Source organism: Nerophis lumbriciformis, linkage group LG01, assembly GCF_033978685.3.
Source record: "Nerophis lumbriciformis linkage group LG01, RoL_Nlum_v2.1, whole genome shotgun sequence".
Taxonomy (NCBI): domain Eukaryota; kingdom Metazoa; phylum Chordata; class Actinopteri; order Syngnathiformes; family Syngnathidae; genus Nerophis; species Nerophis lumbriciformis.
Window position 1 is genome coordinate 55,678,715 of NC_084548.2, and position 26,369 is coordinate 55,705,083.

The 26,369-nt window shown below is 42.4% G+C and overlaps 1 protein-coding gene across 1 annotated transcript in view; it reads left to right on the plus strand.

The window, feature by feature from the left end:
- The first annotated feature begins 864 nt into the window (after window positions 1–864).
- The window catches only part of znf335 (zinc finger protein 335), a 47,374-nt gene continuing 21,869 nt past the window's right edge, over window positions 865–26,369 (plus strand). The window contains 32 exon segments of the mRNA XM_072914100.1: window positions 865–1,102; window positions 1,320–1,558; window positions 1,644–1,792; window positions 3,525–3,653; window positions 3,746–3,919; window positions 3,992–4,165; window positions 5,973–6,146; window positions 6,224–6,379; window positions 6,455–6,629; window positions 6,696–6,835; window positions 6,912–7,062; window positions 7,155–7,258; window positions 7,347–7,467; window positions 13,806–13,825; window positions 14,026–14,219; window positions 14,306–14,582; window positions 14,681–14,758; window positions 17,231–18,358; window positions 18,434–18,598; window positions 19,009–19,173; window positions 19,256–19,502; window positions 19,618–19,795; window positions 19,880–19,992; window positions 20,081–20,099; window positions 21,744–21,860; window positions 22,031–22,107; window positions 22,252–22,412; window positions 22,482–22,705; window positions 24,181–24,280; window positions 24,389–24,477; window positions 24,564–24,832; window positions 24,941–25,055. Coding sequence (XP_072770201.1) covers window positions 965–1,102; window positions 1,320–1,558; window positions 1,644–1,792; window positions 3,525–3,653; window positions 3,746–3,919; window positions 3,992–4,165; window positions 5,973–6,146; window positions 6,224–6,379; window positions 6,455–6,629; window positions 6,696–6,835; window positions 6,912–7,062; window positions 7,155–7,258; window positions 7,347–7,467; window positions 13,806–13,825; window positions 14,026–14,219; window positions 14,306–14,582; window positions 14,681–14,758; window positions 17,231–18,358; window positions 18,434–18,598; window positions 19,009–19,173; window positions 19,256–19,502; window positions 19,618–19,795; window positions 19,880–19,992; window positions 20,081–20,099; window positions 21,744–21,860; window positions 22,031–22,107; window positions 22,252–22,412; window positions 22,482–22,705; window positions 24,181–24,280; window positions 24,389–24,477; window positions 24,564–24,832; window positions 24,941–25,055 — 5,760 coding nt within the window. The 5' untranslated portion in view covers window positions 865–964.

Below are 26,369 nucleotides of genomic sequence, written 5' to 3' on the forward strand. Positions count from 1 at the left end.
TACTTTTATGAGCAGCAATATTGTTATTTAAAGCTACAATTTGCACCTTGCATTAGTCCAGTCCTTCTCAGATAACGGGGCACCGCACGATACCAGGGAGGGGAACGTATGACATTGGGGAACATGCTTTTTTTTCTTGTACCAGAATATAATGAAGCGTACGTAGCACTTGGCTTCACAAGGAAATACCTGTATGTTGTTTCCTACAATGTTAATAAGCTTACAATGTTAAGCAGAGGTATAGTTATAACAATATTATAGACACGATATACAATATTTATATTCACTGTGGAGAGTGGGGGGGCACAAAATATGTTTTTCTTCCCAGGGGGGGGTGCAACAGAAAATATTTGAGAAGCACTGCATTAGTCCATCCAGCACATTTTGTGCACATGTCCAATTATTTTTACAATGTTCACAATGCTGTTCTTATTATGGATTCCTGAATATATACATATTAGGCATAACTAAATAGCCAATAAGCCAAATTAAAAGTTTACATAGTGTTTATAATGTAAACAATTCTCTTTGAATACATAAAAACATGACATCGAAGGCACCGCTTGCACTTCCATGCAAAAGTTTGAATGGAGACACCTCCTCATGCTGTTGTTTGTGTTTAAACTTTTGACTGGTACTATTATTTTTCTGCATCCACATTTTGTGCTCACATATTTTATTTAGACCACACATTTGTTGTTGGGTCAAGCTGTGGATATTTTGGAAATTCCCAGAGTACCCTGAACTGATACCATGTGTTGAGATCAGAGGGGGAGGGTTGAGGTTGGTAGAGGGCGGGGATGAGGTTAAGTGACTAAGACTTCAAATTGCATAAAAAGGTCTGCAAGTCTCAGCAAGGGCACATCTTCCAAGGAGACAACAAGAGACAGATTTCAAGTTTGAAAAATTCTTCACGGAGCGATTCTTTTATTTTGTCCCTGTTGGCCGACGGACAGGTTCAGTGATGAGATCCTGCGCTTTACTTGTGTGTCTGGTTTGGGGGGTGAGCATCCAGGGTGGATGGAGCCTTCCACTGAAGTCAGTCCATGTCACATTTCCAGGAGACATCATCAAAAACATGACTGATATGCAGTTGGCTGAAGTGAGTATAGCAGACGGTACATTTATTAAATTCTCAAAGCAGTGTGCAGTCAAGCCGCCTAGGGAAATAATTGCCTGATGTCTAAAAGAGATAGATTGCGTTCCAGGTCGGAGTGGCGACGTGATATCATTCTCTTTTCAAGCAAAATGATTTTAAGAGATGATTGGAAAGCACAACTGCTTGATTATCTTCTATCTGGACTTATTTCTCTGTACAGAGTTACCTGAATAAGTTTGGATACATAAACACCTTCCGACGCAGCGGCTTCCAATCACTGGTGTCCACCTCCAATGCTCTGAAGAAGATGCAGAAGCAGATGGGTTTGAAGGAGACTGGTCAGCTGGATTCTGCAACTTTGGAGGTCATGAAGCGGCCTCGCTGTGGCCTGCCTGACGTGGCCAACTACAAAACATTCGACGGAGACCTTAAATGGGATCATAATGATGTCACATACAGGTGAGTGAAGATGCGTGTGTGCAGAAACGTTATTTATTGGCAAAAAAATGATTTACCGAGGTTACGTTGCTCTTCTCCTCCACAGGATTGTCAACTACTCTCCAGACTTGGACATCTCTCTGACTGACGACGCTTTTGCCAGAGCGTTCAAGGTGTGGAGTGACGTGACTCCTTTGACATTTACCCGCCTCTTTGAAGGGACAGCCGACATCATGGTATCATTTGGAAAAGGAGGTATGTGTTTGCAGAAAGTCATTTACTTTACGTTTGATCACACTGATGGCATGACATGGACATAATTTGGATGGGAAGCGAGGGGGGGAAATGTCCCTTGCACTTTTTCAACAAGCAGTTTTTGACCCTTGCACTTTTTAACGTCCAAAAAAAGAGTGTTATGCTATTTAATGGAGACAAGTCAAACACTAGCGCCTGGCGGAAAACTTGTCCCTTTAGATTGCCCACAAGCTCATTGATTGGCTCTCTGGGGCTGCCTTCTTGCCAACGTGACAATGATTGACAGCACGCAACAGCTGACCCATCAGGAGTCAGATGCAAGATAAGAGCGAGTTGGCCTCCACACGGCAAAATGAATCACGAACAAGTACAACAAATTTAAAAATCCAAACAAGAGGAGTCTAGGGCGCCACTCAAAGGTACTTATGTTGTTGACTAAGACTTGGGCTAAGGCAGGGGTCGGCAACCCAAAATGTTGAAAGAGCCGTATTGGACCAAAAATACAAAAAAAAATCTGTCTGGAGCCGCAAAAAATTAAAAGCCATATTACATACAGATAGTGTGTCATGAGATATAAATTGAATTAAGAGGACTTAAAAGAAACTAAATGAGCTCAAAAATAGCTACAAATGAGGCATTATGATGCAATATGTACATATAGCTAGCCTAAATAGCATGTTAACATCGATTAGCTTGCAGTCATGCAGTGACCAAATATGTCTGATTAGCACTCCACACAAGTCAATAACATCAACAAAACTCACCTTTCATGCACAACCTTAAAAGTTTGGTGTACAAAATGAGACAGAAAAAGAAGTGGCATAAAACACGTAATAGAAAGTCGGAGAAAGTTATACATGTAAACAAACTACGGTGAGTTCAAGGACCGCCAAAATTAGTAGGACAAAACGGCGCTCGCCAAATACTCGAATCAGTGAAGCATGTTTAATACAAACAGTGTGCTTTATAACAACTAAGGAGATTTGTGTCATGTTTGTCCTCCTACAGAAACCATATTAAAACAAAAAATAGATTGTTTTCCCCTCATCTTTTTCCATTTTTCATACATTTCTGAAAAAGCTCCAGAGAGCCACTAGGGCGGCGCTAAAGAGCCGCATGCGGCTCTAGAGCCGCGGGTTGCCGACCCCTGGGCTAAGGGAATGAAAATTCAAATTGTAGCTAAGGTACTTGCAGTCCCTGGTAGCGCAAAGGTTCAAGTGTCAAGTGTTTTATTCCAGTAGGCATGGTTAAATTCCCAGGCATTTAAAATTCAAACTTAATGCCGTATTGAAAAACCCCAAAAATAGTTATTTTATTATATTATTGTGTTATTTCGTAAAAAAAAAAAATTATTGAATAATTTGTTTCTCATTCATATTTCTCCAAAACAGGGCTCCATCTAGTGGTACGCCAAATAATTACCTGATTATTTTCCTATATACAAACACAGTGTTACTGTTCAAACCATGTGTGATGTTACATTGGACAAAAATATGAAATGTATTTCTTAAATAAAACATCTGCCTTGTTTTTAATGAATACTTAGGCCTACTATGCTATTGTATTTTAATGTTGGTCATTATGGTGGTACTTGGAGAAGCAAGTGTTTTCTGAGGTGGTACTTTATGCAAAACGTTTGAGAAGCACCGCTCCAAAACATGCATGCAGGTTGTGGTCCCCCTGCATGACTTCACTGTTATTAACTCTGCCTCATCATCATGGCATTTTTTAGATCACGGAGACCCCTACCCCTTTGATGGAAAAGATGGCCTCCTGGCCCATGCGTATCCCCCTGGTGAGGGTGTGCAAGGGGACGCCCACTTTGATGATGACGAAAACTGGACACTGGGAAAAGGACCAGGTAGTGCATTCATTTAGTTGTTTGTCTCCCTCTGCTGCTCATTTCTACCATTCGCAGCAAGGCATTGTTTTAACTCTTCGTGTGACCGACAGTTGTGAAGACTCGATTCGGGAATGCAGAGGGTGCAGTTTGCCACTTTCCCTTCACTTTTGAGGGCAAATCGTACACAACGTGCACCTCTGATGGCCGCTCAGATAACCTCCCATGGTGCTCCACCACAGCTGACTTCAACAGAGACAAAAAATATGGCTTCTGCCCAAGTGAACGTAAGTATTCCTGAGGAAATCATGGGCAAACAAACAGTCAGCCATACAAACGTATCTGTTTATATCCAACAGTGCTTTACACTTTTGGAGGAAACGCCGACGCAGCCCCGTGTGTCTTCCCATTTAAGTTCCTGGGGACAGAGTACAACAGCTGTACCACAGAGGGCCGCAATGACGGCTACCGCTGGTGTTCCACCACAGACAACTTTGACAAGGACAAGAAATATGGATTCTGTCCTAGTAGAGGTATGTGACAAGAAATACGATGCATGCATATGAAGTGTATTAATTAACTCATATAATGTTTTACATATGGTGAATGCTCAGATTCATCTTGGAGAAAGCAAACCTTCAAGTTTGAGTACACAGCGGTATTTCAGTTTGAGCACATGATAAGATATAGCCTCTTAGTTTGATATTCGCAGGTGAATTGGATCACTTCTCATAGGAGGGAGGCCCTAATTGGGACTTCAGAATGCAAAAGTGATAGCCATAGATAGATAGATAGATAGTACTTTATTGATTCCTTCAGGAGAGTTCCCTCAGGAAAATTAAAATTCCAGCAGCAGCGTACAGAATTGAGATCGAATTGAAAAAGTAAAAATTAAATAATTGGGGTGTGAATGGAAACAAAATAGAAAAATATTACAATAGAATAAAAATAAAAAGCAACAATGAGAATAAAAATATAACAGTAAAATAAGAATATAACAAGAGAAACTAGGCAGTAGTGACCATGTTATGATAAATTATTGCACTGTTATTGTTTTGCATCCCCTGTCATCCTAGTAGTGATGGGATCGGCAGTTATTTTGACTGTACTGAATCACTAGAATCAGTTCCTTAAATTGAGTCGTTCAAAAAATTTGTTCACCGAATACCCCCCCCCCCCCCCCCAAATAGGAGGGGGGGGGGGGCGTGCGTAGTACAGTACAGTGCAGACATTCATGGGAGAAGCAGCAAATAGGGTGAACGCGAGTCCCTACACAGCTCTGTGCATGCAGTACACCAGGCAGTGAGTGACTGACACAGCGCCATATTCAGCACAGTTCAGTACGTGAACCAGAATCACTTCTGCAGCAGCAGTTCTGTGTGCAGGTCAGCGAATCATGAGACAGTGAACGACACAAGCCCTCAGCACCCAATGAACGACACGCACAGTGACTGAACGCGAGCCTCAATGTGACGTCCTGATCCGCGACACAGTCAGTTCTCTGTGTCAGTAGGTTCGCGAGTCCTGATTCTGTCGTTCACTGAGTGATTCATGTCGTTAATCCGCGGTGAACAAATCGTTCGCTCAGTCCCTCCTCCCGCCCCCATGATGAGTAGCTGGCTGAGTCGTTCGCCGACGTCGAGGGTTCAGTGAGTCACAGAATGCGCCAGTTCCACTCATACCGGCATGGTCGCAGCAGAGCTCAACTGAACTGAGAAAAGAACGAATCAGTTTATGAAGTGATTCGGTTCAGTACGTTCACTCAAAAGATTCGTTCGTTCAAACAAATCGTTCGCCAACGACACAACATCACATCCTGGTACCCTCCCCTCCCTCCCAGAGAGGAGTTGTACAGTCTAATGGCGTGTGGGACAAAGGAGTTTTTTTAGTCTATTAGTCCTGCACTTGGGATGAAGCAGCCTAGCACTGAACAGGCTCCTCTGGCTACTAACAACGGTATGCAGAGGGTGACTGGCATCATCCATCATCCATATCCTTGAGAGGAGACTACCTGTCTAGTTCAAACACCAACCTTTAAGTTCCAGACACTTACACACAAACATCTCCTTTTATAGTCAGGTGGTGCTGTTTAGACTTAGCGCACACCCAGACAGACAAAGAAGGAATATATCAACTGATAGTTTGGTTTTTCCAGTTAGGAATCCTCCATTTTTTGACTAAGATTCCTCCAGCTTGTAATAAAGCAACCTTTGGTCTCCGACGTCTATTTTTTGATCCAACTACGCAGCCGTGTCTTCCCTTGACCCGGGAGGGGACGACAAGACCAGAAATACAATTCAAATACAAAGAGATTATAACCCTTGTTTTCCTACTGTTTAGACACTGCTGTATCTGGTGGAAATTCCGAGGGAGAGCCGTGTCACTTTCCCTTCACTTTCCTGGGTCAGCAGTACGACACGTGCACCAGCGAGGGCCGCAGTGACGGAAAACTGTGGTGCGCTACAACCGGCAGCTACGACGAGGACACGAAATGGGGCTTCTGTCGCGATGCCGGTGAGAAATGAAACACAAAACAGAACCTTCAGTTATTTTACCTGCTTTGTTGATGAATTATCCCCCGTGCGATGCAGGATATAGCCTCTTCCTAGTGGCCGCCCATGAGTTCGGACACGCCCTCGGTCTGGATCACTCCAGTATTCGGGATGCGCTTATGTATCCCATGTACAGCTATGTGGAAAACTTCTCCCTGCATAGAGACGATATTGCAGGCATTCAGTATCTATATGGTACGACAGCAAAAAATCCCTCATATTTATCATGCGCATTTTTGTATTTTCTCTGAAGCTCTATGTTTTGTTCAGGACGCAGAGAAGGTCCAGACCCTACACCTCCTATGCCTGACACCCCAACCACGACCCCATCTGAACCCACTACCACCACCCCAAAACCTGTTGATCCAACCAGAAATGCCTGCAAAATTACCAAATTTGACACCATCACTGTTATCAGAAACAATCTACATTTCTTTAGTGACGGGTAAGAAATAAAAATGGCAACAGATTTAAAGAGGCAAGAAAATGAAATATTATTTTCTGTCAATAGATATTACTGGAAGAAACCCATCAGAGATAATGGGGAGGTCAAAGGTGCATTCAGAATTGCAGAGGGTTGGTCAGCGCTGCCTGCAGTCATTGATGCTGCTTTTGAAGACGTTGTCACCAAGAAATTATACTTCTTCTCTGGTAAGAAAGCGCTGTGCATTATGCAAGGCACATCCAAACAACTGACAACCTAACAAGCAACGGTGTGTCTTTCTAGGGCGCCAATTCTGGGTTTACAGCGGGAAAAATGTTCTTGGCCCCCGCAGCATAGAGAAACTTGGCCTCCCTAGTAGCCTGCAGAAGGTGGAGGGAGCGTTGCAGAGGGGGAAAAACAAAGTTCTGCTCTTCAGTGGGGATAAATACTGGAGGTGAGTTCAATTTCTTGAAAAAGATTTTAAAATTGGAACATTGGCAATTACACTAGTCACGACTTTAATATTGGATTATTTTCTATGAACAGATTTGATGTGAAGACCCAAACCGTTGAAAAAGATTACTCCCGATACACACACACTGTTTTCGGTGGTGTTCCTAACACGCCCCAGGATGTGTTCCAGTTCAAAGGTAAATGCTATTTATTGTCGGTAACGGTTGTTATATTAACAGGACCTGACAAAGTTCTTAATGATTGAAATGTATGTTTCTGCTTTAGGGCACGTCTACTTCTACTGGGACCAATTCTACTGGCGCATGAACTCCCGCCGGCAGGTGGATCGTGTTGGTTATGTCAAATACGACATCCTGAAGTGCTCCGATTCTTGAACTAGTCCCTTGTGAGGAGATCTTTTGTGGATGTGATGACACACTTATGTTCTGCCTGTGCAGGAAATCGGGGAGAGCCTAAATCGGTGTTTATGCCTGATGAGTTAGTGCTCTCTGGATTGTTCATAAGGCATTATTAATGTGACAAACACATTAGCCTCTCTAGCGTGTCAACAACACCAAAAATGTAACCCACCTGGATCAAATTCCAGATTGTCTGAATAATTTATACATTTAAGTGTCTGACCGGTGCAGACTTTTAACAGTATTTGATTGTTTTGCCATCTGTAGTATTTATGTGTCTTTACCATTTGTATGCATAATGCTTTGTATGTCTTTCTGGAAAATGGCTTCTAAGCCAGTACTTGCACTGGAATACAACGCATGGCTGTTTCATCTTAAATTATTTAAAAGTGGTATGAGTTTTCTGAGTCTTACATTTTCAATGCAATAAACATTCACGCCAAGAAATCGTCCTCGATTGTCATTTTTTGAACGCCTGTATTATTATTATTATCATTAGTCCATAACATTATCAATCAAAGTTTATTTATATAGCCCTAAATCATGAGTGTCTCAAAGGGCTGCACAAGCCACAACGACATCCTCGGCTCAGATCCCACATCAGGACAAGAAAAAACTCAACCCAATGATTTAGACTTAGACACACTTTAATGATCCACAAGGGAAATTATTCCACACAGTAGCTCAGTTGCAAAAAATGGAAAGTGTAATGATGGAAAAGATAAGGCAGGTATAAAATAGACTAAAAATGTAGCAATATAAAATATAACATATATGTAATATTTACATACTGGGCTGCAATGAGAACCCTAGGAGGGGAGAGGAAAACCCCCCTGGACGTCGAGTGGATCTAGTTAATAGTGTGAGAGTCCAGTCCATAATGGGGCCAGCAGGAGATCATCTTGAGTGAAGACAAATCAACAGCGCAGAGACTTTGAACAGCTGGCGCGTCTTCTGTGGTCACCTAATAACCTCTCCACACAGGAGAGAGGGGGCAAAGCAGAAAAGAGACGGCATATCAACTGGTCTAAAAGGGGGTCTATTTAAAGGCTAGTGCCGTGGTTCTTAACCTTGTTGGAGGTACCGAACCCCACCAGTTTCATATGCGCATTCACCGAACCCTTCTTTAGTGAAAAAATAAAAATAAAAAATTCAAATTCAAGACAAAGTTATACATTGTTGGTAACACTTTAATATGGGGAACATATTCTAAGTAACAAAGACTTAATTTAGAGTTATTTGGTTAGGGTTAGAGGGTTAGGGTTATAATAAGGCCATGCCGAATAAGGCATTAATAAGTACTTAATAATGACTAGTTAAGAGCCAATATGTTACTAATTTGCATGTTAATAAGCAACTAATTAATGGTGAATATGTTCCCCATACTAAAGTGTTACCATGTTTTTTTTACTGGCGCACAAAATGATGGTGGTCTTTTCCTCTGCGTTGTGTGCCTTTTGTGAAACACGACCGACACCATGGATTGTTCAGCTGCACTTTACTGATAAAACACAGAATACAATTGCTGTCAATAAGTTTTTGCCATCGTCGAGTCCCTACACAAAATACAATACAGAACAAGAAAGTGAACTGAAGTTCTTAACATGACAATACATTTTCTGTCGTCGCATGGACGTCTACCTCTCCCGTTATGGTAGACAAAAGGGAAGTTGGAAGGCGTGTCCAATGCATATATAAAGACAGGTGTCACAGTAATTATTGCAGTAGGAGGGACAACGAGACAATGGTTCCACATTGACAAAACATCGAACAATATTCAGGTATTTACATGTAACTTACACATTTTGTGTAATTATAACAATAATATATTGTAATATATATATTATGTGTGAAGCGACTGGGATGAGAATCAGCACCTCCAAGTCCGAGTCCATGGTTCTCGCCCGGAAAAGGGTGGAGTGCCATCTCCGGGTTGGGGAGGAGATCTTGCCCCAAGTGGAGGAGTTCAAGTACCTCGGAGTCTTGTTCACGAGTGAGGGAAGAGTGGATCGTGAGATCGACAGGCGGATCGGTGCGGCGTCTTCAGTAATGCGGACGCTGTATCGATCCGTTGTGGTGAAGAAGGAGCTGAGCCGGAAGGCAAAGCTCTCAATTTACCGGTCGATCTACATTCCCATCCTCACCTATGGTCACGAGCTTTGGGTTATGACCGAAAGGACAAGATCACGGGTACAAGCGGCCGAAATGAGTTTCCTCCGCCGGGTGGAGGGGCTCTCCCTTAGAGATAGGGTGAGAAGCTCTGTCATCCGGGGGGAGCTCAAAGTAAAGTCGCTGCTCCTCCACATCGAGAGGAGCCAGATGAGGTGGTTCGGGCATCTGGTCAGGATGCCACCCGAGCGCCTCTCTAGGGAGGTGTTTAGGGCACGTCCGACCGGGAGGAGGCCACGGGGAAGATCCAGGACACGTTGGGAAGACTATGTCTCCCGGCTGGCCTGGGAACGCCTCGGGATCCCCCGGGAGGAGCTGGACGAAGTGGCTGGTGAGAGGGAAGTCTGGGCTTCCCTGCTTAGGCTGCTGCCCCCGCGACCCGACCTCGGATAAGCGGAAGAAGATGGATGGATGGATAACAATAATAAAGCATTATAAAATACATTATTTACAAGACATAATTGACCCTGTTAAACATGAACATCACCTTGTTCAAACAACAAAACCAACACAGTGCATAAACTCACAACAAATTACACACCTGCAAATTAATGTGACTTCTGCTGTTGCCGTGTCCGTAATACGCCGATAGGGAGAAGTTTTTATTTACACGAGGAGTCGGGTGTGTCTTGACCTCCGCCGAACCCCTGAGGCCGACTCACCGAACCCCTAGGGTTCGATCGAACCCAGGTTAAGAACCACTGGGCTAGTGTATACAAATGAGTCTTAAGATTGGACTTAAATGCTCCTGAGGTAGCATCTCTAACTGTTACCGGGAGGGCATTGCCATTGATTGATTGATTGATTGAAACTTTTATTAGTAGATTGCAGAGTGAAGTACATATTCCGTACAATTGACCACTAAATGGTAACACCCGAATAAGTTTTCCAACTTGTTTAAGTCGGGGTCCACTGATTGATTCATGATACAGACATACACTATCATCATAATACAGTCATCACACAAGATAATCATCAGAGTATATACATTGAATTATTTACATTATTTACAATCCGAGGTGTGGGATATGGAGGGGGGCGGGGAGGTTTGGTTGGTATCAACACTTCAGTCATCAACAATCAGCATCAACAATTGCATCATCAGAGAAATGGACATTGAAACAGTGTAGGGCTGACTTGGTAGGATATGTATAGCAAGTAGTGGATATAGAGAGAGAGAGATCAGAAAGTATAAGAAAAAGTGTCAACATTTGATTATTTACAATCCGAAGAGGTATTATGTGGAAGGGAGGGTGTTAGTTTAGGGTTGTAGTTGCCTATCTACTAACAAATTAATTGATTTACGTGGACCCCGACTTAAACAAGTTGAAACACTTATTGGGGTGTTACCATTTTGTGGTCAATTGTACGGAATATGTACTGTACTGTGCAATCTACTAACAAAAGTTTCAATCAATCAATTCGAGTACTGGGGCCCGACTAAAAAACAATACATTACATTCACTGCAAAAAATTATATATTCATAATGCAACGAAAACTAAATAAATACATATAGGGTGTAAGTAGTTCACATAAACGACATCTTGAGAACATTAAAATATATTATTTTTCTAAAATTAGACCTTCGACGGCTGTCCTGTGGGTTAAAGCCTGTAAATATTCCTCCGCACTAACACGTGTGATACGCCTTCCACTGAAGACTGAGACACATATAGTCCATTCGGTTATTCCCAATATCACGACAAATACTGAACACAAGTTGCATAGAACGTCATATTATAAACATTCGAGAAATGACAGAATTTGAAAGCATGGCCGCGTCGGTTATTCTGGCCAGTTTAGGCAAAACAATAAATAAGACCCGGCCAAACGAACAGGAAGCAAGGAGATTCTCATGGCGCCCGACTAGAATGAAGCTACAATCACCTCCTACCATCGCCAGCGCTATTCGACATCTCTACGCTTAAGCACACGCTTCTACTCGCAAACACAAGGTAAGAAAAAAATACCGGACACCCGCAATACGGTTATGAGTTTTTATTTTCTTCAGGGAGATCGTTAGGTCGGTCTGGCGCAACCAGAGGCCCTCGAGGTCCCCAGTAGAGCTTTGAGAATGCCTGATGTAAAAGAGGTCCGCCTGTTGAAAATGGCGACGCAGCGCAGGCAGGATCAAGGGCAGCTAGGCCCCAAGATGCTACATGCTAATGCTAAGATACGCGTTGTTTTGAAGCTTGCTGCTACGTTTATGCTGAATTGGTTTACTTCCGTCAACTATGTGAAATTTACACGCATGATTGTGATTTACAATCGGACGTAGCGCCTTTATTTATTACAGTCGACAGCAATGGCTGTTTATGCTGTACACCGTTGTTGCTAAGTATAAACGGGCAAGCAGTGTTTACAATGTTCATGAATGTGTCATTAAAGCGTTTTAGGTAACAATACACTGCCTATCTTATATAGATCAGCATAAAAGCTGCAAATTGTTGTCACATATTAGTCCTATACTGTATAAACATGAACATAAACGTTGCACAATGTTGTGTCCATAGTGCCACTTATTTATGTAGAAGTCACAACATCACTGACAAGACAGCAATATTGTAGAAACAAATCCAGACCAGGGCAATCCAAACTTCTGCATACTTAAAATAATTGAAAGATGCAAGGGAACCTATTTCAATATTGGTATATATTTTATATTTTGTAAAAAAAAAAAAAAAAAAAAAAAAAAGCAAAACATTTAAATACAACATTTGATTTATTATTAGTTTCAACATTTCTGAATTTTTTTTATTTACATTCTGCGTTTTTGTGCTTTTTTTGTTTAATTTTTTCAGGCTATCCTACATACAATAAAAAAGAGAAGCCACTCCTAATCAAGACTGGTGTCCATATGATAGGGTAAGATAGACTTTAGGTATCCCACAATATGGAAATTATGTGAAAACAAAGGAGAAACATCAAAGAAAAGAAAAAACAGACATTAAAAGAACATAGAGCTGATACAACCAGCGGCACTATTTCTAAATTCATCTACATAAGTGAAACAACGACAAACCAATACAAACAGTATTAAATAACACATATTGCGCACACATGCTTGCACAGTGCATATACATGCATATATGCATGCAGATACATGCAGAAGTGAATGCAAATAGATGGACTTCTGGGCGGTATAGCTCGGTTGGTAGAGCGGCCGTGCCAGCAACTTGAGGGTTGCAGGTTCGATCCCCGCTTCCACCATCCTAGTCACTGCTGTTGTGTCCTTGGGCAAGACACTTTACCCACCTGCTCCCAGTGCCACCCACACTGGTTTAAATGTAACTTAGATATTGTGTTTCACTATGTAAAGCGCTTTGAGTCATGAGAGAAAAGCGCTATATAAATATAATTCACTTCACTTCTATTTACCCCACGGGAAAGAGTATTAAAGAGAACTGGCATAAACCTAAACCCGCATCATGGCCCTTTGCACAATCTAATGAGGTTAAATACACAAATCTAACCAAATTATGCTTTTACAAATAAAATAAAATTAAATAAAAAAAATAAAAAATAAAAAAATAAATATATATATATATATATATATATATATATATATATATATATATATATATATATATATAATTACATTAACAATTTTGTTTATTTTTTATTATGCTGTAGTCTTGAACCTTGCTGCGTCATTATTAGGAGGGTTTTTAAAAAATAGTTTGTCTTGTATCATATGTTAAATTACGCAGTTGAAATTGTACAGTGTCAATCAAAACAGCATATCTTTTGTAAAGGGCAGCACGGTGGAACAGGGGTTAGTGCATGTGCCTCACAATGAGTAGTCCTGAGTTCAATCCCAGGCTCGGGATCTTTCTGTGTGGAGTTTGCATGTTTTCCCCGTGACTGCGTGGGTTCCCTCCGGTTACTCCGGCTTCCTCCCACCTCCAAAGACATGCACCTGGGGATAGGTTGATTGGCAACACTAAATTGGCCCTAGTGTGTGAATGTTGTCTGTCTATCTGTGTTGGCCCTGTGATGAGGTGGCGACTTGTCCAGGGTGTACCCCGCCTTCCGCCCATGTGCAGCTGAGATAGGCCCTAGCACCCCCCGCGACCCCTACAGGGACAAGCGGTAGAAAATGGATGGATGGATGAATCTTTTGTAACGGCATACCTTTTGATACTACTCTTGCAGAGGATCATTGGATTGTGCAAGTGTGTTTGTTGTACATTGTTGAAATAAAGCATATGTATACATTAATTCTTACTATAAGAACAACATAATTAACATAAAATCTCCAAAATAATGAGTATATTCACAAGTTACTTTCTTTCCGTGTCCTTGTTGCTAGGAATTAATTTAAAACACTGGGCTGATCGTTAACTTTTTTTCTTGACTTTTTCTTTATGAGCAGTCATGGATTCAGAGGAGAATGAGGTGGAAAGTAGCAGTGATGCAGGACCCTCTGGGATGGAGGAGCCGTCTGAAAGCGGCATGGGCATGGAATCATCCGAGGCCATGTCTGCAGACAGCAGTGATGCTGCCTCCTCTCATGCACAAGCACCAGAGTCCGACTGTCAAGTAGGACAGAGCTCAGAGGGACTTGTGGTAAGATTTGTCAAATGATATCAACAAATGCAAAAAGAAAACCATTATGCCTCATTAACGATTCATACTTTTCACTGCCTCTTTAGGTCTTCATCCCAGAGACCAGCTCGAGTACAGATGTCAGAGTGTCATCAGTTCACCTCCCAGACTCGTCCTCGGTGGCCCAGTCCACCAGTGTGTCCAGCGTGTCCACAGTGACTCAGTCAGTGCTGGTATCAGAGTCAGCCCAAGTACTCGTCCACTCCAGTGCTGTGTCGGAGGGAGCTATGATGGTTTCGGACTCGACTGCCTCTACCTCATCAGACCTTGGCTCTGCCATAGACAAGATCATTGAGTCCACCATCGGTCCTGACATCATGAATGGTATCTATTTTGACATCCTATTGTTGCACTGATAGAGCAGGTTTATTTTGATTGTTTGTATAAAAAAAAAGATCTTGTCTGCTCCTTTTTCGCAATAGGTTGCATCGCAGTGACTAGTGCAGAAGATAGGGATGCAGAACCGACCCAATATCTCATACTACAAGGTCCAGATGATGGTATGTGTTGTGAGCACTAATTGATCAAATGTATCCCATTATATGACATGTATTTGCTGTTGCTTCACTATGAATATTTGTGTGAATGTAACAAGTAACACATTTTTGGAATATTTATATGAAACACTACATGATGACATGAACTCAGTTCTGACTAATCTGTGACCATTTTTGTTAGTTACAGGATTGACATTGTAATGTATTAGTATCCCCTGTATGCATTACACAAGGAAATCCAGAAGCTATCTAGAGTGTTACTTTTGTGCATTACTAGTTCTGATAGTTCTGTTTTCAGTGCATTTTTACATATGTTCCAACAATGCTATTCCCAACAGCATTCATTTACTTAAATGGGGTTTGTGATTATTATAATCTACATTTTAAACACTTCCTTGTGGTCTAGATCCATTTCTTCTTAACTAAGGGGCCCGTTGTCCGTGTTGCACCACGAGCGCTCCCCAGAAGGCCGCCGAAAATATGTTTTTCAGCTGTGGTCCATATGGGCCGCAGCAGCACTTAGTTGTGATACTCTTTTCCACCACTTGTGGCAGTAATTATAATATCAAACAAACAGAAGAAGTCTGTAGCTGAAGTTTCTTCAACGCAAAAAATATGACTAAAGGGGTGAAGTTGTATTTCTATTTTCACTTTAATTTTATTGAGAGTTTAGTTATTATTAATTTATTTAAATATATTTATGTTAGCAATCCATAATTGTATGTGATTTAAAAGAATATATAAATGATAAATGGGTTGTACTTGTATAGCGCTTTTCTACCTTCAAGGTACTCAAAGCGCTTTCTACCATTTGTCCCTTACGGGGTCGCGGGAGGTTCTGGGGCCTATCTCAGCTGCAAACGGGCGGAAGGCGGGGTGCACCGTGGACAAGTCACCACCTCATCGCAGGGCCAACACAGATAGACAGACAACATTCACACTCACATTCACACAAGAGGGCCGATATAAAATGTAAAATATTTTTCATCTGTTTTTATGAGTCCTGTTTTGGTAGTATATTTGATTCTAATTAATTTTTTGTAATATGCCTGATCTAAGCCTTGATAATATATTTTTTAATTAACACATGCTTTCATATCATTTGACAAGGTTTTTCCTGTTAAACTGTAAGTAAATTAGATATAATTATTAAATCAATCAATCAATCAATCAATGTTTATTTATATAGCCCTAAATCACAAGTGTCTCAAAGGGCTGCACAAGCCACAACGACATCCTCGGTACAGAGCCCACATAAGGGCAAGGAAAAACTCACCCCAGTGGGACGTCGATGTGAATGACTATGAGAAACCTTGGAGAGGACCGCATATGTGGGTTACCCCCCCTTCTAGGACATTTTAATAGCAATATTACTACTGTATTTTTCGGACTATAAGTCACAGTTTTTTTCATAGTTTGGCCGGCCGGGGGTGCGACTTATACTCAGGAGTGACTTATGTGTGAATTTATTAACACATTACCGTAAAATATCAAATAATATTATTTAGCTCATTCACGTAAGAGACTAGACGTATAAGATTTCATGGGATTTAGCGATTAGGAGTGACAGATTGTTTGGTAAACATATAGCATGTTCTATATGTTATAGTTATTTGAATGACTCTTACCATAATATGTTACGTTAACATACCAGGCACGTTCTCAGTTGGTTATTTATGCGTCATATAACGTACACTTATTCGGCCTGTTGTTCACTATTCTTTATTTATTTTAAATTGCCTTTCAAATGTCTATTCTTGGTGTTGGGTTTTATCAAATAAATTTCCCCAAAAAATGTGACTTATACTCCAGTGCGACTTATATATGTTTTTTCCTTCTTTATTATGCATTTTCGGCCGGTACGACTTATACTCCGAAAAATACGGTAATTCAGCATTAATATTTGAGTGGGCCCCGGGCCCCTCTATAGTAGAAAAATTGGGCCCCGAGGTGAAAAACGTTAAGAACCCCTGATTTAGCTTGTGTATATTTTGTGTAAATTTTGCTCTACAGTCACATTTATAACCCACTTTTTTATCATCGTTTGTGGAGGCGTTAATAGATTGTAAATGAAACCATGCCGCACCCTGCTTTTGGCATCATTTATGTCACCGCATGCTGCACATAGGTGTTATTATGCACATGCCTGGATCAGATGAAAATTGTTATTTTTTTTACCTCTTTGTGTGTTTCCACACCGCCTGGAGTTGAGGGGGAATACTTCATTTTCCTCTGGCTGAGCTAAATGTCCAATGGTGACGTTATGATGTAGACTGTCTGCAAAACCCCGCGAACAGAGGCATCCAAAATGCATGAACTTAATGATTTTATGCTTTTGCATTGTGTAACACTAGTATCCAACATTTTATTAACATTTATAAGTCAGCAAAGACAAACAAATAATCATCTGTGTGTCAACTCCTAAACACGCTTGAAAATGTGTACAATCTGTTAACGTGTGTGTGTCTGTTTTAGGTGCTCCCATGGTAGCCCACATGTCATCCTCAGCCTTGTCCAATCGCATAGCCATAGAAGCACTTTCTGAGGGCCCCACATCCACCTGCCGGGACCAGGGAGACCTACAGAGTAACCTGGAGCCCGACCAACCCGACGATCAGCCTGGACACTCCGGTTACCCAGAAGACAGCGGCAATCAGCCTGATCAGCCCCAACACTCTCACCCCTCCCAGTATATGGACTGCAGTGCAGATGGCCCAGACCAAACAGGGGAGTCCTCATCATCCTATGTGGAGTGTTCAGGTGAAGAACCTGACCAGACGCGCTCACAATCAGACTTCCCGGACTACAGTGGAGAGAACAGTGACCAAGACTTGCCTGGATACGTAGAATGTAGCAGGGCGGATTCAAACCCCACCAGCCGGGGGCACTGTGTGGTGGAGTGCAGTGCTGGGTATCTGTGTGCTGTGGATGACGAAGAGCTGCCACATCACTCACGCGCCTACATCGACAGCAGTGCAGATCACGGGACCCAGTCAAGCCGGCAGTATGCGGTTGAATATAGCGGCGAGTGTGTTGCAGCTGCCGACTACGAGCAACCTGGGTGTTCACAGTATCAAGCAAGGAATGGTGGGGATGACGACGAAGATGATGATCGTAACCAAGTTCCCGATCAGCCGCAGCACTCCCAACAGCAGCCCCAGCATTCTTGTTACACCGAGAACAGCAATGGCCCTGATGCATCGCTCTATACCGATGACAGCTCTTCGTCAGACCACCCTGTGGTTGACACCGCGGATTCAGGGGGGGTCCCTGAGGCATTGGAGTGCAGCGAGAGCCAGCCAGGTCCATACATCAGCAGTAGTGGCACCTATATCGCCATCCCAGAACCCGGGGTGGCCCCACATTGCTCGGATGAGCCTCAGGGTTCCCGGCAGCCTCAGGGGGAAGCTGCAGCAGGCCAGGAAATGGAGGCATCTGCAGTGGCAGAAGGTTCTGGAAACCGTCCGCCCAACCTGGCTGAGTTGGAGGAGTTGATGGAAGTCGTGATTGTGCAACAGTTCAAGTGCAAGATGTGTCCATATAAGAGTGTCTCTAAAGACACGCTCATTAACCACATGAGGGACAAGCACTTTAAACCTACAAGTATGTTTGTATGGTCAACTGGGATTAATGATCAATTTATTATTTGTATTAATCTTATATATTTTTAACTTTAAGGGGATTTGCAAACAAAGCGTAAACGCGGACGACCTCCCAAAAGTGCTGCACTGGCCCATCAAGCTGCAGAGAAGAAGGCAACACCGGCAAAGGCATCCGGATCTGTTAAAGCAGAGGAGGAGGAAGATGACGTACCTGATGCTGGTGCTCTTGATGATTCTGAAGGTCTGTGTGGAACTCTTACTTGCTCTTTTGTGATTACTTACAAGTAGATCAATTATGTTCATCATGTCTTCCTAAAATCGACTAAGGACAACATTCTTATGTGTAGACAAAACAGTTTTCTAAGTAAGAGATGCCTATTATCTGTTGACAGTTTCAGCCTTTGTCGGGGTTGCCGTAGCTTCTCGGTGTGACTTGTCTAAAACAAATCATAATGAAGTTCCCCGGAGCAGTCATATATGTATGCATGATTTCCATAGCACCTTTTTTCAATCTCTTGTATTTGTTGGTTTCTGATAAAAAAAAATAAAAAATTCCTGGATGTTGGAGGAAGCCGTGCAAGCACAGACATATCATGCAAGTTCCTTATAAAGATATAGAGCCATACTTAACAATGCTCATGTGTTCCTCAGTGGATAGTGACTACAAACCGACGGAAGAGGACTGCGAAGTTAAACTCTCATCCAGTTTGAAACAAAAAACTCCTCCTATCTCGTCCTCCTCGCAATCTCGTCCAAGGCGTAAAATTGGCCGGCCGAGGAAATACATCCTTCTGGAAGAAGAGGACAGCAGCAAAGGTGGGTCGTCAATTTTTAAAAGATGAGCAGAGCAGCCACCAGCCTGCTTAAGAAAGCTTTGACTGTGTATTGTTTGTCATAGAGGCAGAGAGTTTAATAAAGAATGCAGATCCAAGTGCTGCTGATGAGGCGAGCTCCTCTGGCTTAGACAATGACAGCCCTGCTCTGACGACTGATGGGGACACAGCGGAGGCAGCAGTAAGCCAATCGGACTCTGAGAACAAAGACCCATCGTCCAACCCGCAGCCAGAAGAGTTCTTTGAGAGAAAACGTGGTCGCCCCTCCAAGTGCTTTCTTCGCAAGAAGTACAGGAAGCATTTGAATCGAAAGTAAATATCAACTGACTTGTTCTGTTCTAGAATCTTTTTAACGTACAAAAGTATCATCTTCGTGTAACAAGTACTGTCTTAAACTATTAAAATAAGCCTTTTTTTCTTCTTTTAGTCAGTACTACAAATCTCTCAAACCGCTCCTGAGACCTCACAGTTGCTGTATCTGCGGCTCTCGCTTCCTCACGCAAGATGATCTGCGCTTCCACGTGGACTCCCACGAGGGCAACGACCCAGAACTTTTCAAATGCCTCCAGTGCAATTATCGCTGCAAGCGCTGGTCTTCTCTCAAGGTTTTTTTGGTTGTTTTTTTTTTAAACTCATTGCACGCTCACCTGAGCTTATACAGTATGTACATCTCGCTTGTGTCTTTGCAGGAGCACATGTTCAATCATGAAGGTACGAAGCCTTTCAAGTGTGAGACGTGCGATTATTCAAGTGTCTACAGAAAAGATGTTGTTCGTCACTCAGCAGTTCATAGCAAAGACAAGTAGGTCCTGTTGTAACTACACATGAAAACCTTAAAACACTCCAAGAGGTCAATTTTGCGAATTGTAACATTTATTGTCATCCATTAGGAAAAAGAAGAAAATAATGGTAAGTTTTGTTTTGTTATTTCATTGTCCGATGACATTCATGTTAAAGTAACACTTCCAATATGTACCTTCATGCTTAAGTACAATGGTCGCAGCGTGTTCAGTTATTTTCTAATGTTTTTATATTTGATATTCTTTTTTTAGGCTACGTTAATTTTGATGTTAATATTAATATAATTATTTAAGGTCTATTCAGGTGTATTGGAGAGGAGGCTACGCCGGATAGTCGAACCTCAGATTCAGGAGGAACAGTGTGGTTTTCGTCCTGGTCGTGGAACTGTGGACCAGCTCTATACTCTCGGCAGGGTCCTTGAGGGTGCATGGGAGTTTGCCCAACCAGTCTACATGTGCTTTGTGGACTTGGAGAAGGCATTCGACCGTGTACCCCGGGAAGTCCTGTGGGGAGTGCTCAGAGAGTATGGGGTAACGGACTGTCTTATTGTGGCAGTCCGCTCCCTGTATAATCAGTGTCAGAGCTTGGTCCGCATTGCCGGCAGTAAGTCGGACACGTTTCCAGTGAGGGTTGGACTCCGCCAGGGCTGCCCTATGTCACAGACCCTATGTCACAGATTCTGTTCTTAACCTTTATGGACAGAATTTCTAGGCGCAGTCAAGGCGTTGAGTGTATCTGGTTTGGTGGCTGCAGGATTAGGTCTCTGCTATTTGCAGATGATGTGGTCCTGATGGCTTCATCTGGCCAAGATCTGCAGCTCTCACTGGATCGGTTCGCAGCCGAGTGTGAAGCGACTGGGATGAGAATCAGCACCTCCAAGTCCGAGTCCACGGTTCTCTCCCGGAAAAGGGTGGAGTGCCATCTCCGGGTTGGGGAGGAGATCTTGCCCCGAGTGGAGGATTTCAAGTACCTCAGAGTCTTGTTCACGAGTGAGGGAAGAGTGGATCGTGAGATCGACAGGCGGATCGGTGCGGCGTCTTCAGTAATGCGGACGCTGTATCGATCCGTTGTGGTGAAGAAGGGGGCTGAGCCGGAAGGCAAAGCTCTCGATTTACCGGTCAATCTACGTTCCCATCCTCACCTATGGTCATGAGCTTTGGGTCATGACCGAAAGGACAAGATCACGGGTACAAGCGGCCGAAATGAGTTTCCTCCGCCGGGTGGCGGGGCTCTCCCTTAGAGATAGGATGAGAAGCTCTGTCATCCGGGAGGAGCTCAAAGTAAAGCCGCTGCTCCTCCACATCGAGAGGAGCCAGATGAGGTGGTTCGGACATCTCGTCAGGATGCCACCCGAACGCCTCCCTAGGGAGGTGTTTCGGGCACGTCCGACCGGTAGGAGGCCACGGGGAAGACCCAGGACACGTTGGGAAGACTATCTCTCCCGGCTGGCCTGGGAACGCCTCGGGATCCTCCCGGGAGGAGCTGGACGAAGTGGCTGGGGAGAGGGAAGTCTGGGCTTCCCTGCTTAGGCTGCTGCCCCCGCGACCCGACCTCGTATAAGCGGAAGAAGATGGATGCATGGATAGATTATAATAATTGTAATGAATTTAGTTTTTTTCCAAAGTGGACTTTTCTATAGGTGGCGTTTTTTGTCAGTTCTCACTGCCATGCTGTCTTTTTATTGTCAGTAGATATGTGTGTGTGTGTCGAGCGCAATTTTTTTGTTTGTGACTTTCTGTCAAAATGTTGCAGGTGATGACAATGTCCGAGTTTCCATGTCCTATTTGTCACAAGGTTTATCCCATGCAGAAGAGGCTCACCCAGCATTTGAAGACCCATAGTGCAGAGAAACCACATATGTGTGACAAGGTCTGACAACTAAGAACCACATCATTTCATTTTATGATGGTTTTAAGCATTTTTTTCTTGTTTACTGTCTAGTTGTTTGCACCTCCTTTTTTGCCTCAAAATAGATTAAACTGTAAATGCAAGAAGGTAGTCTACTCTGAATTTATCCTAATCCTTTTGTGTTATTTCAGTGTGGTAAATCCTTCAAGAAGCGGTACACGTTCAAAATGCACCTCCTTACCCACATTCAGACTCTGGGAGACAGCAAGTTAGTAATGCATCCTCTTTGTTTTTTCTGATGTAAATACATATTTGCTGCATTATGTTGTCGCGGTCATCTCTAAAAAGTTGCTATCAAGCAATGTAGCCAAAATCTGCATTGAATGTGTAACCCAGTCTGTGCATTTGTCAGGTTCAAGTGTGAGTTTTGTGATTACACTTGTGACAACAAGAAGCTGCTGCTGAATCATCAACTATCCCACACTATCGACAGACCCTTCAAGTGTGATTACTGTAAATACTCTACTTCTAAAGAAGAGTTCCTCGTGTCCCACCTGGCCATTAAACACACAGGTTTGTTGTTGCTTTTAAAACTGTTATGAGTAAGGTTCGGCTGGAGCTCTCAACGTGACTTCTTTGTAGGAGAGAAGCCTTTCTGCTGCAATATGTGTCACTTCGTCACAAAGCACAGGAAGAACCTGCGATTGCACGTGCAGTGTCGCCATCCGGAAGCTTTTGATGAGTGGTCCATCTCTCACCCCACCGAACCCACAAAGAGACGACGCAAGCCTTTTTTCACCCTGCAGCAAATGGAGGAGCTTAAGGAGCAACATGAAGAAGGAACGCAAGTCTTGCCCAACACCATTGTGAGTCTACATCATGGGTGTCAAACTCTGGCCCGCAGGCCAAATTTGGCCCGCCGTGTAATTTCACTTGGCCCTTGAGGCGATATCAAATTAACACTAGAGCTGGCCCGCCGATTATATACAGCGGCGGTGCCGCGGTAACACCGCATTCACCGCTAATTTTCATACTTGACAATCCTCCAGGGAGGCTCCCAAATTTCAGTGCCCCTCCCGAAAATTGTCAGGTCCCCTTTTCGTCCAGTCCAACAAGTGCAGGCCCAGTCATATAATATGTGCGGCTTCTGCACACTCACACACACAAGTGAATGCAACTCATACGTGATCTTCAGCGATACAGGTTACACTGAGGGTGCCCGTATAAAAAACTTTAATACTGTTAGAAATATACGCCACACTGTGAACCCACACCAAACAAGAATGACAAACACATTTCGGGAGAACATCCGCACTGTAGCACAACATAAACCCAACAGAACAATCACCCAGAACCCTTTGCAGCACTAACTCTTCCGGGACGCTACAAGGTGTGTGTGTGTGTGGGGGGGGGGGGGGGGGTTCTGGGTATTTGTTCTGTTGTGTTTATGTTGTGTTACGGTGCAGATGTTCTCCCAAAATGTGTTTGTCATTCTTGTTTGGTGTGGATTCACAGTGGGGCGTATATTTCGAACAATGTTAAAGTTGCTTATACGGCCACCCTCAGTGCAAACTGTATCGTTGTTGATCAAGTATGCGTTGCATTCGCGTATGTGTGCGTACAGAAGCCGCACATATCTTGTGACTGGGCCGGCACGTTGTTAGAAGGGATGAAAAGCGGACGTGACGACAGCTCGTAGAGGACGTTAAAAGCAGTGCCTGTAAGGCACGCCCCCAAGACTGTGGAATACGAGATATAATGACTGATGAACACCTTCGTTGGATATGAAGGTTGCCTCAGCTCAAAGCCTGAGCCCCGACATCAATGAACTAGCATCCAAGAAAAGATGGCAGGTACCTGGCTTGGGCACATCAGATTAGATCAGTGTGTTGCAAACTGAGCAGTTTAAAGTCCAGAATGGTTGGTTTATTCATTATTTTATTTTCAAATTTATTAGCCTATGGAAAAAGTTAATGTTGATGTTTACCTCAGAAGGCTACAAATAGAAAAGAGGCATTCAATTTTTATTTAAATTGTATTTGATATGCCATTGATATTTTTTAATTTTTATTATTATTATTTGAAACTCGATTTTGCATGTCACTATAAAGTTATATAAGCCTTGCTTGTTCAATATTTAATGCAAAACTTGTTTGGGTCCCTATTAAAAGGTTAATTTGTTCAACTTGGCCCGCGGCTTTGTTCAGTTTTAAATTTTGGCCCACTCTGTATTTGAGTTTGACACCCCTGGTCTACATGGTCATTTACAATAGATAATAATTAGCAAACTGATTATGATGGTAACATGTAAGAATGATTTCCTTCTTTTCTCACATGTCAGGTTTCAGTGGATCCTGTAGCTCTTCAGGCCATTCAGAGAATGGGTAATGCCTCAGTGTCTCAGGATGCGCATGGAAACACCACCATCATCTATGAACAAGGTATTTTCGAAACATATTTTTGTTTTATTAGTTACACGTGTAACTATAAAGTAACTTGGAAGGTTCCAAGACAAACACTGAAAATTATTGTATTGGTCTGCCTACCAGGTGAATCCGGTAATCTCTCCTCCCAGAATGCCCTGAGCCTGCTGCTGAATATGAGCAATGCTCGAGAATTGGTTGGAAACTCCCTACAAGTTTGTGCAACTGCTTGTGTACTTATTTATTTTTTTGTAAAGTGTTACAAGGCTCTACAACCACCATGAATGATTGTGCTCCTCAGGTGGCGGTGCTGAAGTCAGATGGCAGTGCTGAAGTCGAAGTTTTGGAGAAGGGAAAGTGGAGTGCAGTCTCCGCAGCCCCGGGCCAGGCCCAGAAGGTCGTGACCGTCCACGTGTCCGAGAACGGAGAGACCGTTCTGCAAGAAGACTATGAGGAAACCACCTCTGGGACAGGAGATCTGGCTCAGATCGCTATAGAAACCTACGAGGACGAAGGGGTGTTCAATGTGGTGGAGCAGGTGACAGAAGAAGTCCAAAGCTCTGAATGCAGGTGAGGTAGTGCTAACTGTGCATACAATATTTGAATTATTCAAATCATTCAGCCAAGTATACTTTCTCATGTGACCCTTACTAGCCTAAACTCTCAAACTTCTTGCAGTAAAGAGACAAACGAGTCTTCTCATGCTGCAGAGGAGCCCGAAGCACAGAACCTGAAAAGTGAGAAGTTCTACCTTGCTACCGGACTGCCTGATGGAGTTCTGCAACAGGTGGAGGTAATGACATCAAATATGTATTTATCTTTTCAAGAATGGAGATTCAAAACCAGAAAAGGACTAGTTTATTTGAATTACATTTTCAAATGCAAAAAACAGCAATAGCAACATCCAAAAAATAGTTAGATTTTCATTTAATGTTTCATATAAAAAAATGTGACTCCTACTTGACAGAAATGGAAAAACAGACCAAAACAGATGTTTTTTTGTTTTTTTTTCCTAACACCAGAGCTGTAATTAATAGACATGACCATGGACAGGCCTGTAAGAAAAAATACTCTACAATAGTGTTTTATTGTGCGTGATCAAATGCCTTTTCTCCTCCACTTTTGTGTTATATGTGCCTAGAGATTTCTGTAGCTGTTAGTCGTCGTCGTTTTAAAAAAATAATTTCTTTATAGGGCTCCAAAGACATTTTATCCAGAGTCACAGGCACACAGCTACCGTAGTACGGTAATTATCCTTGCTTTTACTTTGAAAATTAAAACAATCCGATGTTAGAATATCAAGAATCATCCGTTTTAGTCTGGTTTTTTTCCATTTCTGTTTACTAGGGATTACATTTTTTGCTAAATGAAATATAAAATGAAAATGAAACCGTTTTTAGACGTAGTTATTGCTCTTCGACACCGAAAAAGAATAACGCTTTATTTTTCAATTGTATTTTTTGTCATTTAAAATGAAATAAAAATGTAAAAAACAGTAACATTTAATTTTTAAGAAACAAAACAGAAAATTAAAAAACAAAGCGTTTTTCTTTTTTGATGTTGAACAGCAATGACAACATCTAACAATCAGTTTGATTCTCATTTTTTTCATTTCGTATTACCCAAATTCAAATCTCTATTAAACACAAACGGAAAAACAGACTCATACGGATATTTTTTAATATTCTCACACTGGAAGTTTTTATTCTCATAGTAAAAGCGGAGTTACTACGGAACCCGTGTGCCTTGCTAAAACATTTTTGGAGAAATGACTTCAGACATGGTGTGAGGACAGGCATCTACAGAAATGTCTGCGCACATATCACTCGAAAGTCAAGGCAAAAAAAGGATTTGATCACACAGGCTCGTCCGCAACATGTCTTTAAACCCTTGTGTAATGTTCATATTGTTGTAACTCAGCCAGTGTTTGTGGGTCTGATGGACCTGTTGAATTTTGTGGCTTTTAATGCCTCACAATCAAACACTTTTATGTTAAAATACTGAACAGATGTTTATTGGGATATGGTAAACATCTGTTCAGTATTTTAACATAAAAGTTTTTGATTGTGAGGCATTAAAAGCCACAAAATGCAACAGGTCTATCAGA